The 14,660-nt window shown below is 46.9% G+C and overlaps 1 protein-coding gene across 1 annotated transcript; it reads right to left on the bottom strand.

Annotated features, from left to right (window-relative positions):
• Nucleotides 1-6,323: 6,323 nt before the first annotated feature.
• Nucleotides 6,324-9,369, bottom strand: fpr1 (formyl peptide receptor 1). Its single transcript, XM_041902609.2, has 2 exons — nt 9,223-9,369; nt 6,324-7,720 (listed from the first exon to the last, which is right to left on the bottom strand). Exon 2 carries the CDS (start codon nt 7,705-7,707, stop codon nt 6,562-6,564), a length of 1,146 nt encoding a protein of 381 aa, XP_041758543.1. The 5' UTR covers nt 7,708-7,720; nt 9,223-9,369; the 3' UTR covers nt 6,324-6,561.
• Between the last annotated feature and the right edge of the window lie 5,291 nt (nt 9,370-14,660).

Here is a 14,660-nt window from a genome sequence, read left to right as displayed (position 1 = left end):
TGGCCACTCTTCCATAAAGCCAAGCTCTGTGGAGTGTACGGCTTAAAGTGGTCCTATGGACAGATACTCCAATCTCCGCTGTGGAGCTTTGCAGCTCCTTCAGGGTTATCTTTGGTCTCTTTGTTGCCTCTCTGATTAATGCCCTCCTTGCCTGGTCCGTGAGTTTTGGTGGGCGGCCTCTCTTGGCAGGTTTGTTGTGGTGCCATACTCTTTCCATTTTTTAATAATGGATTTAATGGTGCTCCGTGGGATGATCAAAGTTTCTGATATTTTTTTATAACCCATCTGTACTTCTCCACAACTTTGTCCCTGACCTGAGCTCCTGAGCTCCTTGTTCTTCATGGTGCCACCTGCTTGGTGGTGCCCCTTGCTTAGTGGTGTTGTAGACTCTGGGGCCTTTGAGATCATGTGACAGATCATGTGACACTTAGATTGCGTACAGGTGGACTTTATTTAACAAATAATGTGATTTCTGAAAGTAATTGGTTGCACCAGATCTTATTTAGGGGCTTCATAGCAAAGGGGGTGAATACATATGCACGCACCACTTTTCCGTTATTAATTTTTTTGAATTATTTCAACAAAAATAATAATAATCTTTCATTTCACTTCACCAATTTGGACTATTTTGTGTATGTCCATTACATGAAATCCAAATAAAAATCCATTTAAATTACAGGTTGTAATGCAACAAAATAGAAAAAACGCCAAGGGGGATGAATACTTTTGCAAGGCTCTGTATGGATCTCCCAGAAGGCAAGGATCCATTCTCTCCAAAAATCTCACTCCCACTGGGCCAGAGGTCTCTTTGTCATAATCACGACGAGGCTCAAACTCTGTGTTCTTCACCGCACCTGCCACCGCAGTTAATTCATCCTCACACTGGTCACATTCAATTTCCTTCTGTAGCTCTTCCAAAAGTTCCTGTCCGCCATCTTCTCCTTCATGAGATCTTCCAGATGGCTTGTGCATGCGCCCATTCCATATTTACTTATAATACACTATATATACAAAGGTATGTAAACACCCCTTGAAATTAGTGGATTCGGCTATTTCAGCCACACCTGTCGCTGACAGGTGTATAACATCGAGCACACATCCATGCAATCTCCATAGACAAACATTGGCAGTAGAATGGCCTTACTGAAGAGCTCAGTGACTTTCAACGTGGCACTGTCATAGGATGCCACCTTTCCAACAAGTCAGTTTGTCAAATCTCTGCCCTACTAGAGCTGCCCCGGTCAACTGTAAGTGCTGTTATTGTGAAGTGGAAATGTCTAGGAGCAACAACGGCTCAGCCACGAAGTGGTAGGCCACACAAGCTCACAGAACGGGACCGCTGAGTGCTGAAGCGTGTAGCATGTAAATATTGTCTGTCCTCGGTTGCAGCACTCACTACCGTGTTCCAAACTGCCTCTGGAAGCAACGTCAGCACAATAACTGTTCGTCGGGAGCTTCATGAAATGGGTTTCCATGGCCGAGCAGCAGCACACAAGCCTAATATCACCACACGCAATGCCAAGCGTCAGCTGGAGTGGTAAAAAGCTTGCCGCCATTGGACTCTGGAGCAGTGGCAACGCGTTATCTGGAGTGATGAATAACGCTTCACCATCTGGCAGTCTGACGGACTAATCTGAGTTTGGCTAATGCCAGGAGAACGCTACCTGCCCGAATGCATAGTGCCAACTGTAAAGTTAGGTGGAGGAGAAATAATGGTCTGGGGCTGTTTTTCATGGTTTGGGATAGGCCCCTTAGTTCCAGTGAAGGGAAATCTTAACACTACAGCATACAATGACATTCTAGACGAGTCTGTGCTTCCAGCTTTGTGGCAACAGTTTGGGGAAGGCTCTTTCCTGTTTCAGCATAACAATGCCCCGTGCACAAAGCGAGGTCCATACAGAAATGGTTTGTAGAGATCGGTGTGGAAGAACAAAGTCTGGCCTGCACAGAGCCCTGACCTCAACTCCTTCGAACACCTTTGGGATGAATTGGAACACCGACTGCGAGCTAGGCCTAATCGCCCAACATCAGTGCCCGACCTCACTAATGCTCTTGTGGCTGAATGGAATATAGTCCCTGCAGCAATGTTTCAACATCTAGTGGAAAGCCTTCCTAGAAGAGTGGAGGCTGTTATAGCAGCAAAGGGGGGATCAACTCCATAATAATGCCCATTTTGGAATGAGATGTTTGACGAGCAGGTGTCTACATACCTTGGTCTTGTAGTGTATGTTCCACTTCTCAAAATGTTCCTGTCCGCCATCTTACCCCCACCTCATGGCCACTCCATTCTTTTACCTGTATCAGTCTTGTAGACTTGTACACTGTGGCTGGGCAGACCACTATTCTTGTGATACATTGTGGCCGAAATATCAGTTATAGCCTTCACTGTACTGAAGCAGAGATATAGCTAGATTGACTGAAGTTATAAAAATAGGCTACCTTGAAGGACACCATAATATTTTGCCTGTAGCAAGTTGAACTTCTACAAAATGTGAATGGATTACAGAGTTGATCAAGTCAAGTTATATTCAGTTATGATTAGGTTGTTGATGATGATGGTGATGATGATAATCATCATGATAACATGTATTGTTCTAAAGCTGCAAATGCATGAAGTTCAATTGGCAGAGAAATGGTTGAAAAATAAAAAAAGGTTTAAACCCAGTTGAAATGAGAGGGGGAATCAAATTGTTAATTGCTTCCTCCCTCATTGATCTAATAACATTGGACAGGTCAAACAATACACGATGAATTAATATAAAAATCAGTAATTTAAAAATGTCAGGAATAAACCTAAATAGATAGGGGTGGATTCTTGACAGGAGCCAAAGGTGATTTATTTTCAACATTACATTACCATTTATTCTGTCTAACTGTGACAGAGCTCTGCTGCCACCATGTGGCAGAGCTGGTTATGCCTTCTGGAGATGTCTGGCAAATAGAAATAAAGAATACAGTAGTCATGTATTCAATCATTTAATAACATCATACAAATATACACATAAAAAAGTATACAAATACAAACACATACATCAAAGCATTAAGGAAAAACAAAATTATTTCAATAATAAACAATACAAGTTTCAACCACAGATAATAGTCACTTTGTTTAATATTAGCCTCGTTTTTACAAAAACAAGTATGTACAAAAAGTGGCTTAAATGAAAAGACAGACAATTTATATCCTCAGCTTGAACAACGACATGTGTGCATCATACAAATTATTCTTATCTTATCCAGTATTCTATTAACAGTCTACCCCACTTTCAACATTCTCATAATTAACTTTATTGCCCATACACAAACAGTCCTTAAATGTGTCCACAGCCCCCATCATTTTCTGAGTCACAATATTTTTTTGAAATCAAACTTATTGATTTGAATTCAGTCCTGGAGATGTACCTTGTTCAAACTGAGTACAGGTGCCTTGCAAAAGTATTCATCCCCCTTCGCGTTTTTCCTATTTTGTTGCATTAAAATCTGTAATTTAAATTGATTTTTATTTGTATTTCATGTAATGGACATACACAAAATAGTCCAAATTGGTGAAGTGAAATGAAAAAAATAACTTATTTCAAATAATTCTAAAAAATAAATAACGCAAAAGTGGTGCGTGCATATGTATTCACCCCCTTTGCTATGAAGCCCCTAAATAAGATCTGGTGCAACCAATTACCTTCAGAAGTCACATAATCAGTTAAATAAAGTCCACATGTGTGCAATCTAAGTGTCACATGATCTGTCACATGATCTCAGTATACAGTGGGGAAAAAAAGTATTTAGTCAGCCACCAATTGTGCAAGTTCTCCCACTTAAAAAGATGAGAGAGGCCTGTAATTTTCATCATAGGTACACGTCAACTATGACAGACAAATTGAGAAAAAAAATTCCAGAAAATCACATTGTAGGATTTTTAATGAATTTATTTGCAAATTATGGTGGAAAATAAGTATTTGGTCACCTACAAACAAGCAAGATTTCTGGCTCTCACAGACCTGTAACTTCTTCTTTAAGAGGCTCCTCTGTCCTCCACTCGTTACCTGTATTAATGGCACCTGTTTGAACTTGTTATCAGTATAAAAGACACCTGTCCACAACCTCAAACAGTCACACTCCAAACTCCACTATGGCCAAGACCAAAGAGCTGTCAAAGGACACCAGAAACAAAATTGTAGACCTGCACCAGGCTGGGAAGACTGAATTTGCAATAGGTAAGCAGCTTGGTTTGAAGAAATCAACTGTGGGAGCAATTATTAGGAAATGGAAGACATACAAGACCACTGATAATCTCCCTCGATCTGGGGCTCCACGCAAGATCTCACCCCGTGGGGTCAAAATGATCACAAGAACGGTGAGCAAAAATCCCAGAACCACACAGGGGGACCTAGTGAATGACCTGCAGAGAGCTGGGACCAAAGTAACAAAGCCTACCATCAGTAACACACTACGCCGCCAGGGACTCAAATCCTGCAGTGACAGACGTGTCCCCCTGCTTAAGCCAGTACATGTCCAGGCCCGTCTGAAGTTTGCTAGAGTGCATTTGGATGATCCAGAAGAGGTATGAGAGAATGTCATATGGTCAGATGAAACCAAAATAGAACCTTTTGGTAAAAACTCAACTCGTCGTGTTTGGAGGACAAAGAATGCTGAGTTGCATCCAAAGAACACCATACCTACTGTGAAGCATGGGGGTGGAAACATCATGCTTTGGGGCTGTTTTTCTGCAAAGGGACCAGGACGACTGATCCGTGTAAAGGAAAGAATGAATGGGGCCATGTATCGTGAGATTTTGAGTGAAAACCTCCTTCCATCAGCAAGGGCATTGAAGATGAAACGTGGCTGGGTCTTTCAGCATGACAATGATCCCAAACACACCGCCCGGGCATCGAAGGAGTGGCTTCGTAAGAAGCATTTCAAGGTCCTGGAGTGGCCTAGCCAGTCTCCAGATCTCAACCCCATAGAAAATCTTTGGAGGGAGTTGAAAGTCTGTGTTGCCCAGTGACAGCCCCAAAACATCACTGCTCTAGAGGAGATCTGCATGGAAGAATGGGCCAAAATACCAGCAACAGTGTGTGAAAACCTTGTGAAGACTTACAGAAACGTTTGACCTGTGTCATTGCCAACAAAGGGTATATAACAAAGTATTGAGAAACTTTTGTTATTGACCAAATACTTATTTTCCACCATAATTTGCAAATAAATTCATAAAAAATCCTACAATGTGATTTTCTGGATTTTTTTTTCTCATTTTGTCTGTCATAGTTGACATGTACCTATGATGAAAATGACAGGCCTCTCTCATCTTTTTAAGTGGGAGAACTTGCACAATTGGTGGCTGACTAAACTTTTTTTCCCCACTGTATATACACCTGTTCTGAAAGGCCCCAGAGTCTGCAACACCACTAAGCAAGGGGCACCATCAAGCAAGCGGAACCATGAAGAACAAGGAGCTCTCCAAACACGTCAGGGACAAAGTTGTGGAGAAGTACAGATCAGGGTTGGGTTATAAAAAAATATCCAAAACTTTGAACATCCCACAGAGCACCATTAAATCCATTGTTAAAAAATGGAAAGAATATGGCACCACAACAAACCTGCCAAGAGAGGGCCGCCTACCAAAACTCACGGACCAGGCAAGGAGGGCATTAATCAGAGAGGCAACAAAGAGACCAAAGATAACCCTGAAGGAGCTGCAAAGCTCCACAGCGGAGATTGGAGTATCTGTCCATAGGACCACTTTAAGCCGTACACTCCACAGAGCTGGGATTTACGGAAGAGTGGCCAGAAAAAAGCCATTGCTTAAAGAAAAAAAGAAGCAAACACGTTTGGTGTTCGCCAAAAGGCACGTGGGAGACTCCCCAAACATATGGAGGAAGGTACTCTGGTCAGATGAGACTAAAATTTAGCTTTTTGGCCATCAAGGAAAACGCTATGTCTGGCGCAAACCCAATACCTCTCATCACCCCGAGAACACCATCCCCACAGTGAAGCATGGTGGTGGCAGCATCATGTTGTGGGGATGTTTTTCATCGGCAGGGACTGGGAAACTGATCAGATTTGAAGGAATGATGGATGGCGCTAAATACAGGGAAATTCTTGAGGGAAACCTGTTTCAGTCTTCCAGAGATTTGAGACTGGGACGGAGGTTCACCTTCCAGCAGGACAATGACCCTAAGCATACTGCTAAAGCAACACTTGAGTGGTTTAAGGGGAAACATTTAAATGTCTTGAAATGGCCTAGTCAAAGCCCAGACCTCAATCCAATTGAGAATCTGTGGTATGACTTAAAGATTGCTGTACACCAGCGGAACCCATCCAACTTAATTCCAGGTTGTAAGGCAACAAAATAGGAAAAATGCCAAGGGGGGGTGAATACATTCGCAAGCCACTGTACGTTCAAATTCTAAAATCCGGCCTTAAACATTCCCTTAAACTAAGTCTTGAGCTTCTAATGTTTGTATTTTCTTTGCTTTAAATGATGTCAATCATGTTATCGTAAAGCCAAAGTCAAATTTCCACATTGTGTGGTCAATAACGTTTTTCTCATTATGATATAAGACCTTATACCTCAGCATCAGAATAGGACTTCTCCTTGCTACGGCTTGTAAGTCCAGAGTTTGTGTAGGTGTGGTTGGACCTTGACACTTCCTCAGTGAAGGCACTCTCCAGAACCGTCAGAATGGACTTGCGCAGCTTATCCTTGAAGTCCTGGCCCATGAACACATACAGCAGGGGGTTCAGACAGCTGTTGAGGAAAGCCAGGCTGGTGGCTATGGGGACCCCGATGGTGGTGACGTGATCTAACCTGTAGCTGAACTCAGCGGCCGCGCTGTTCACCATCTCGATCAGGGCCATGATGTGGTTGGGGGCCCAGCACAGGAAGAAAGCTGTGATGACGGCGGCGATGATCTTGAATGGCCGCCCGGAGTGGCTGGCTAGGTTGCGGTTCCTCTTGAGCCGGTGGATGATGACGGCGTAGCAGGTGACGATGATGGCGAATGGCACCACGAAGCCCAGCAGGAAGCGGGTGATGACCATGGCCTGATGACGGAACACTCGCAGCTCTGCCACCTCCTTTGTGTCGTAGTCATCGGAGAAACCAAAGTTGTTGAAGCAGTTGATGATTTCTTCGTTCTTGAAGGACGCCCCGATGTCCCTGAAGACAAAGTAGGGGGAGCTGAGGACCAGGGCCCACAGCCAGACACCCAGACTGATACAGGATGCCTTGCGTATGTTCCGATGGTTCTGGGCCCAGACAGGGCGCACCACGGACACACACCTGTCCACACTGATGACCACCAGGATGTAGACACTGGCGAACATGTTCAGGAAGCTGATCGTGGAGTTGAGCTTGCACATGAACTTGCCAAAGGGCCAGTGAAAGTCCATGGCCGTGTAGGTCACGCTCAGAGGCAGGAATGCTGTGAAGAGGAAGTCGGCCACAGCCAGGTTGAGGAACCACACCGTGTTGACTGTCTTCTTCATCTTGAATCCCGTCACCCAGATGACAAGTCCATTTCCCAGAACCCCCAGCACGAAGGCCAGGCAGTAAACGATGAGGGACATGATGTTGAGGGACTGCCGGAGCTCTGCGTGCTCGTCAACGTAGTCGTCATAGTCATCTGTCCCGTTGCCTGGCGATGAGTCGTTGTGAGACAACTCTATCCAGTTTCCAGGATACAAATGAGTGGTGGTTAACGCCATCATTGTGTTTGAGAACCTGAAAGGTTAAAGAAAAAATGAGGTTAATTTTATAATATAATATGCCATTTAGCAGACGCTTTTATCCAAAGCGACTTACAGTAATGCGTGCACACAGTTTTTGTGTATGGGTGGTCCCGATCGAACCCTCTACAGCGCCGTGCTCTACCAGCTGAGCTGCAGAGGACCACCGATTTTCAGGGAAGATGCAGTAAATTAATTATGAGCAAAGTTGTCTAATCTGCATAAAACATGTAATATTTTCATATTTAGTATGTTGTTCTATTGTTAGGATAAATGACCTTCACCACACTTCAGGCATGCTGCCTTACAATTGATTCCCCCCAATACTTGCTGTTCTTATTTACATCTCCTAGAGTTCACTGACACAATTTATCAAAACATTAGTTGTGCAATAATGTGAAATTTTACTCTACATTAAAATATTGAGAGAATGTTTGAGGAGTTGTTCTGAACAAAAATACATATTATGTTCAAAGTTGGTTGCCCAATCCCCATATATACCGGTAAGTGAGATATTTGATTTCACAGTGCAACCTTTCCACCTTTCTAGTGCAATCCATCACAGAACAAAGTACTTGTAGAATTAATGCAATGTGATGAAGCAGACAGATGGTCATAATTAAGGTATTTCTCCTTAACTTGCCCTCACAAGTCTCAAAGGTAGAACATTTTGGAAACCCCAAGATCATTATAAAACTGAAGACTGTGCACTCTATAATTCCTTTTTTGGGGGAGGAGTTATGGAAATGGAAAACGATTTGTTCAGAGTTTCACAGTACAGCAGCCTATCTTCTATACTATGGAATATAACTGTCCAATGAGGAAGGAATGTTTCTCATATAGAATGAAAAATAAAATGTAATTCGGTTGATATTTCTCATCTAGTTGGATAATGCGTAATATGCCTATAAAATGCACTGTTTAAGTTACCTATTTATCCTGTACAAGTCATTTATGGATTTATTCACATTTGTTAGAAGGAATTATGGATTCATTCAGTTTTTTTTATTTATTACAGTTCATGCCGTTATTATAGCATATCTTCCCAATTATTTGTTATTAATAAGTTAATGTTACCCTCAACTGGTATATCTAGCATATCTTCCCAATTATTTGTGGTCGATTGGTAGAGAATGGCGCTTGTAACGCCAGGGTAGTGGGTTCGATCCCCGGGACCACCCATACGTAAAAATGTATGCGCACATGACTGTAAGTCGCTTTGGATAAAATAGTCTGCTAAATGGCATATTATATTATTAATAAGTTCATGTCACCCTCAACTGGTATATCATGATCATAAGACATAGACATAGGCTACACATAAAATTATATGAATTTAACTTTTGCACATGTAGGCTATTTATTCGCAAAGTATTTAAAAGGTATGGTACAGCATTTATATTGTTCTATTCGTTCATCAACTGTTGACGTAGAAGCCTACAAATACCAATGTAATACGATTACTCTAATGAATGGTAAAAAATGTTATAGACACACCTTGAATAAAGTGTATATTCCAATCAGAACAGGCGAATGGAGTTGTCTCCTCGGCTTGAAAGACGTTGTCTGGCACTAAACCGCTACGACTACACTGTTGTAGTCAGGAGCGCAGACTGTGTAGTATCTTGAAGTGTGTGACGTCAGTTCTTCATATTTTCAGCTAGAAGACAAAGTTGTAAGCGGCACTTCACATGAGATGATTTTCGAAGGAAAACATCGACATTCTGTGCAAGAAACACACAATTCAACACGTAAAAAATATCCAATTTTACAAAATGTTTGTTGGCTAAGTGTTTGTGTGTAGAGCAACGCATGGCTTACCCACAATTCATATACATTTTATGACACAAGCATCAAACGATAGCCTAACTACACAATTCTCCAAATTAGAATGATTATGAATCAATGGATTGTGACTGAGCTGCAACAGTGGTGTCCATGCTTAAAAATCTGCGTAAATTGCGCAAAAACAAATGTTCTCATTATGGAGAAGGCTAGTGCTATACGACAGTCATCACCGTCACCACTTTATGACATTCATGATGACTCGTCGACGTTGATAGAGTTCGTATGCCGCGTTCATATGTAACGACCCTGTATTGTGTTCTGTGTTCATGGATGTGTTATCGTTCTCATGGGTACTAGCAGGGGTTAAATATGCCAGGACAGATGGAAAGGTTGGGGGGTATGATGGGTAATCCCGCGGGATTTTGGAAATGATTAAATAGGGGTTACGGTCTCATCTCTCTCTCTTCTGTTCGGGACCCTTGATTTGACATGTTCTATTTGTGTATGTTTGAGGTTTGGAGGCGTGGGTTGTGGCTTGAACAATAGCCCATTTAGGAATAAACCTGTGTTCTGCCTGTACACCTGGTGCCCGTCTCTCTTTTACTTTATGACCCAGTTGGGTCATTACATTGGTGTCAGAAGTGCTTTCGAACGACGGGATAGATCGAGATTAGGCGAGTTAGCTGTTTCAGTATAGGCCGTGGTTAGCTTTAGCGTGACTCGCATCTACGGTCAGGATGATCGGGGCGAGGCGGAAAGTTAAGGAAGAGTCGGACAAAGTGGCCGTTGTGGGCTCGGGTGTACCCGGTCGGGAGGGTCAGGCGATGACAGCTGTAGAAGAGCTGGAGAGCCACATGGCGGGAGTTAAATTGTCAGTCAGCAAGATGGCAGAACGGGCGGGTTTTCCTTCAAACCACTCGACCAGAACAGACGTCACGGCGACGGAGATATCGACGTCACCGCGTGCGGAAATGGCTGGACCTCCTTATGTAAACAGAGATGGCAGCGCCCTATTGCCATTAGCCACGGTAGCGGCTAAACTCCCAAAGTTCAATGGACAAGGTAAATGGGAAGTTTTTTTCACTCAATTCGAGTTGTTGGCTAGAGCCGGGAGGTGGTCTGACGAGACGAAAGGGTTACAGCTTGCCCTGAGCCTGTCAGAGGAGGCGTCGGAATGCCTGCTAACGCTAGCCCCGGACGAGAGGGGCGACTACGGTGCGCTAGTGGAGGCATTGGGGGGCCGTTTCGGCAGCGATGCACAGCCCAACATGCTGCGGATTGAACTGAATAACAAAAAGAGACTTCAGGGGGAATCATTAAAGGCGTTGGCAAGTGATATTCTGAGCCTGACCAGGCGGGCTTATGCAAATATGTCGATTGGGGTGCAAGACGAGCTGGCACGGGACAGTTTCATTAGAGCGCTCTCCCCCACCGAACTGGGTAAGCATGTGCAGATGTCGGACCCAGCATCTCTGCGGGCTGCAGTGGAGATAGCCAGGAAGAGGGAGCTGATCTGGGGTGAGGGAGTGAGAGTGGAGGTTGCCAGTCAACCAGAGGTGAGAGCAGCGGCGGCCGGGTGCTGGGGGTCACCAAACCAGAGTGGGTCGACGAGTTGGGAGGGTTAGTCAAGACCGCTTCGCTTGTCATTGAGAAGGGCGCCAGACAACATCGCAGTGTCAGCTCAACTTCCATTGTCTGCTGGGGTTGTGGCCAGACTGGCCACATTCAGCGGGAGTGTGGCAGATTCTCCAGTCAACAGGGAAACGACAGCGGGTTCTCGCGCAGGGGGCAGCGCGGGCCCATTCCTCCGCCCCGAACCCACAGTAAGCAGAAGATGTACCCAGCAGTGCAGGCAAGAGGGTGGGGACCTGCTTCCCCAGGGTGTAGCGGCCACCGTGTTTCCTAGTCCGGTAGTTGTGGTGGGACGTACCACCATTGGGGACTTCTGCAATGTCATCGTCAAGGTAGAGGGGGTGGAATGTTTGGCCCTGGTCGACACGGGCTCTACAGTAACCCTGGTGAGACCAGACATACTACCTGTTGGGGTGCGGGTGGAGCCGACCTTTGTCCAGCTACGGACTGTCACGGGGGAGCTAGCCCCCATGTTAGGGAAGTGTCGGGTGTCTGTGACTGTGGGGGGAGAACTGTGGGGTGTCCGGTGTGGGTAGCAGCGGTACAGGACCCCTGTATACTGGGAATGGACTTTTTGAAAAACTGTGGGGCTCAGTTGGACTTAGCTTCGGGCACTTTGAGGCTGTCGGGGGGGCCCACAGTGGGAATGTCGCCTACGGGAGGGCCAGCAGGGGGCAGGGCTGTCCCTCCGTCTTCCTCCAAGCTTGCCGAAACTCCACTGGTCGTCCCGGCTGCTCCCTTGGTCGTTGTTCCATCCCAGCAGCTGTCTCCGGCGGCAACGACCTTCACTCCCCATAATGGTGCAAGCACAGGCATCCCAGTAGCCCAAAACACACTGGCTCCTTCACCCCCATCAGCCCGACGGGGAAGGAGGAAGTTATCGACGCCGTTGAGGCTGTGTGGCTGAAAAACTGTCAAGGTCTGGACGAGGGACAACAGAGACAATTAAAGCAGCTGCTGTTTGACTTTAAAGATAGCTTCGCTTGGGGGAAGATGAGGTAGGGCAACGCACCTGGTTCAGCACGACATCGACACTGGGGACAACCAACCCATTAAAATTCGGCCCCGTCGCATTCCCCTTGCCAAGAGGGAAGCAGCAGCCACAGCTATTGCTGACATGTTGCGGGCTGATTTCATTGAGCCATCAGATAGCCCGTGGTCCGCGCCGGTCGTCATGGTGCCTAAGAAAGGGGGTAAACTTAGGTTTTGTGCGGACTACAGGGGCCTAAATTCTGTCACCATTAAAGACTCTTACCCCATACCGAGGATCGATGAGTCGCTAGACCACGTCAGAGGGTCCTCGTGGTTCTCTTCCCTTGATCTGCGCAGCGGCTACTGGCAGGTGCCCCTCTCGCCTGGGGCACGTGAAAAACGGCCTTCTCCACGGATAGGGGCCATTGGCAGTTCAAGGTGCTGTGCTTCGGGCTTTGTAATGCTCCTGCCACCTTTGAGAGGCTCATGGACAGAGTGCTGGCGGGGGTTCCGAGAGACGAGTGTGTCGTGTACCTAGACGACATATTGGTACATGGCACGTCGTTTGAGGGGGCACTGGGGGCACTTAGGCGAGTGCTGGAGAGGATCTCGGGGCGGGGCTAAAATTACACCCGGAAAAGTGCCATTTCATGCAAAGGGAGTTGGCGTTCCTGGGTCATCAGCTGGGTGGTGAGGGTATCAGCACGTTGCCAGACAAAGTGGAGGCTGTGAGGGGGTGGCCAATTCCAAAGGAAAAAAAGGAGGTTAAGAGCTTCCTGGGTCTGGCATCCTACTATCGTAGGTTTGTGAAAGGGTTTGCGGGGATAGCAGCTCCTTTGAACCACCTTCTCAAGAAGGACACTGTCTTTCAGTGGACCGAAGAGCACCAGCGGGCGTTTGAGGCCCTCAAACGTGCCCTGGTGGAGGCCCCTGTCCTGTCCTCACCAGACCCAAACCGTCCGTTTATTCTGGACACCGATGCAAGCAATGAGGGCTTGGGGGCCGTGCTGGCTCAGCGTGGTTCTGACGGGGAGCACGTAGTAGCTTATTACAGCAGAACTTTTGATAAGGCTGAAAAACGCTACTGCGTGACAAGGAGGAGCTTTTGGCTGTCGTGGCAGCAGTACGCCATTTCAAGTACTACCTGGGGGCCTGCCGTTTGTGGTGCGGACGGATCACTCCGCCCTGCAGTGGCTTCTCTCCTTCAAGGAGCCAGAGGGTCAGATCGCCCGCTGGTTGGAGGAGCTGCAACCCTACGACTTCCAGGTGGAGCACAGGGCCGGCCTTCGCCACAGCAATGCAGACGCCTTGTCCCGCCGCCCGTGTGCTGAGGACGGCTGTGGGTACTGCGCCAAACGGGTGGAGCGAGAGAGGGAACTGTGCATGGAGGAGGGAGTCACCGCCACGGTGAGTCAGCTGAGGGTGACAGAGTGCCGGGAGCTTGAGGCTGTGGACGTCGGGGAGTGGAGGCGTCGCCAGGAGGAGGACGCAGAGCTGCGTCCTGTGCTGGGGTGGGTGGAAGAGAAGACCGACCGCCATGGGGGGAAGTAGCCCCTCTATCACCAGTCACCAAAGGACTCTGGGCTAAATTCTCAGTCCTTAGAGTGGCTGAGGGAGTGCTCAGAGGGGGGTGGAAAAAGCCAGCTACTGGAGAAATGACGTGGCAGGTAGTGGTTCCCAAAAGGCTGCAAGGGAGCGTGTTACAGCAGCTTCACGGGGGAGTAGGCGCAGGGCATTTTGGGGTCTCCAAAACGTTAAAGCGCGTACGTAAAGGCTTCTATTGGGCCAGGCACAGGAGGGATGTGGAGGACTTTTGCAGGCAGTGCGATGAGTGTGCTGCTAAGAAAGGACCTCCAGGTCAGTCACACGCCCTCCTACAACAATTCCCAGTAGGGGGAGCCCATGGAGAGACTGGGGGTAGACATAGTTGGACCGTTTCCAATCACAGACAGCGGTAACAGGTGGATTCTAACTGCTATGGACTACTTCACCAAGTGGCCAGAGGCTTACGCTCTCCCAGACCAGGAGGCAGAAACAGTAGCTGATGCATTGGTAGGGGGAATAATCAGTCGGTTCGGGGTGCCACAGTCTATACACAGCGACCAGGGGAGAAACTTTGAGTCACGGGTGTTCTCAGAGTTGTGTAGACGGTTAGGCGCGGAGAAGACGCGCACTACTCCGCTTCATCCCCAGAGTGATGGGCTGGTGGAAAGATTTAACAGAACATTAGCACAACAGCTGGCTATCGTTACCTCAAAACACCAGAGAGATTGGGACACCCACTTACCGTTTATTCTCATGGCATGTAGGTCGGCTGTTCAGGAATCGACTGCGTGCTCCCCAGCGCTACTAATGTTAGGTCGTGAGTTGCGCACCCCAGCCGAACTGACGTTTGGCCACCCTCCTGATAACGACGACGGGGTTTTGCCTGGCCCGAACTATGTTCGTCGACTGCAGAACCGGGTTAGAAGCGCTCACACCTTCGCAAGAGAGCAACTCGAGAACGCAGGAATGCGCCAAAAGCGCCACTATGACTCACGCGC

Source organism: Coregonus clupeaformis, unplaced genomic scaffold, assembly GCF_020615455.1.
Source record: "Coregonus clupeaformis isolate EN_2021a unplaced genomic scaffold, ASM2061545v1 scaf0096, whole genome shotgun sequence".
NCBI classification, from domain to species: Eukaryota; Metazoa; Chordata; class Actinopteri; order Salmoniformes; family Salmonidae; genus Coregonus; species Coregonus clupeaformis.
Note: the sequence above shows the minus strand (reverse complement) of the source record. Positions and strands in the feature narration are given on the sequence as shown.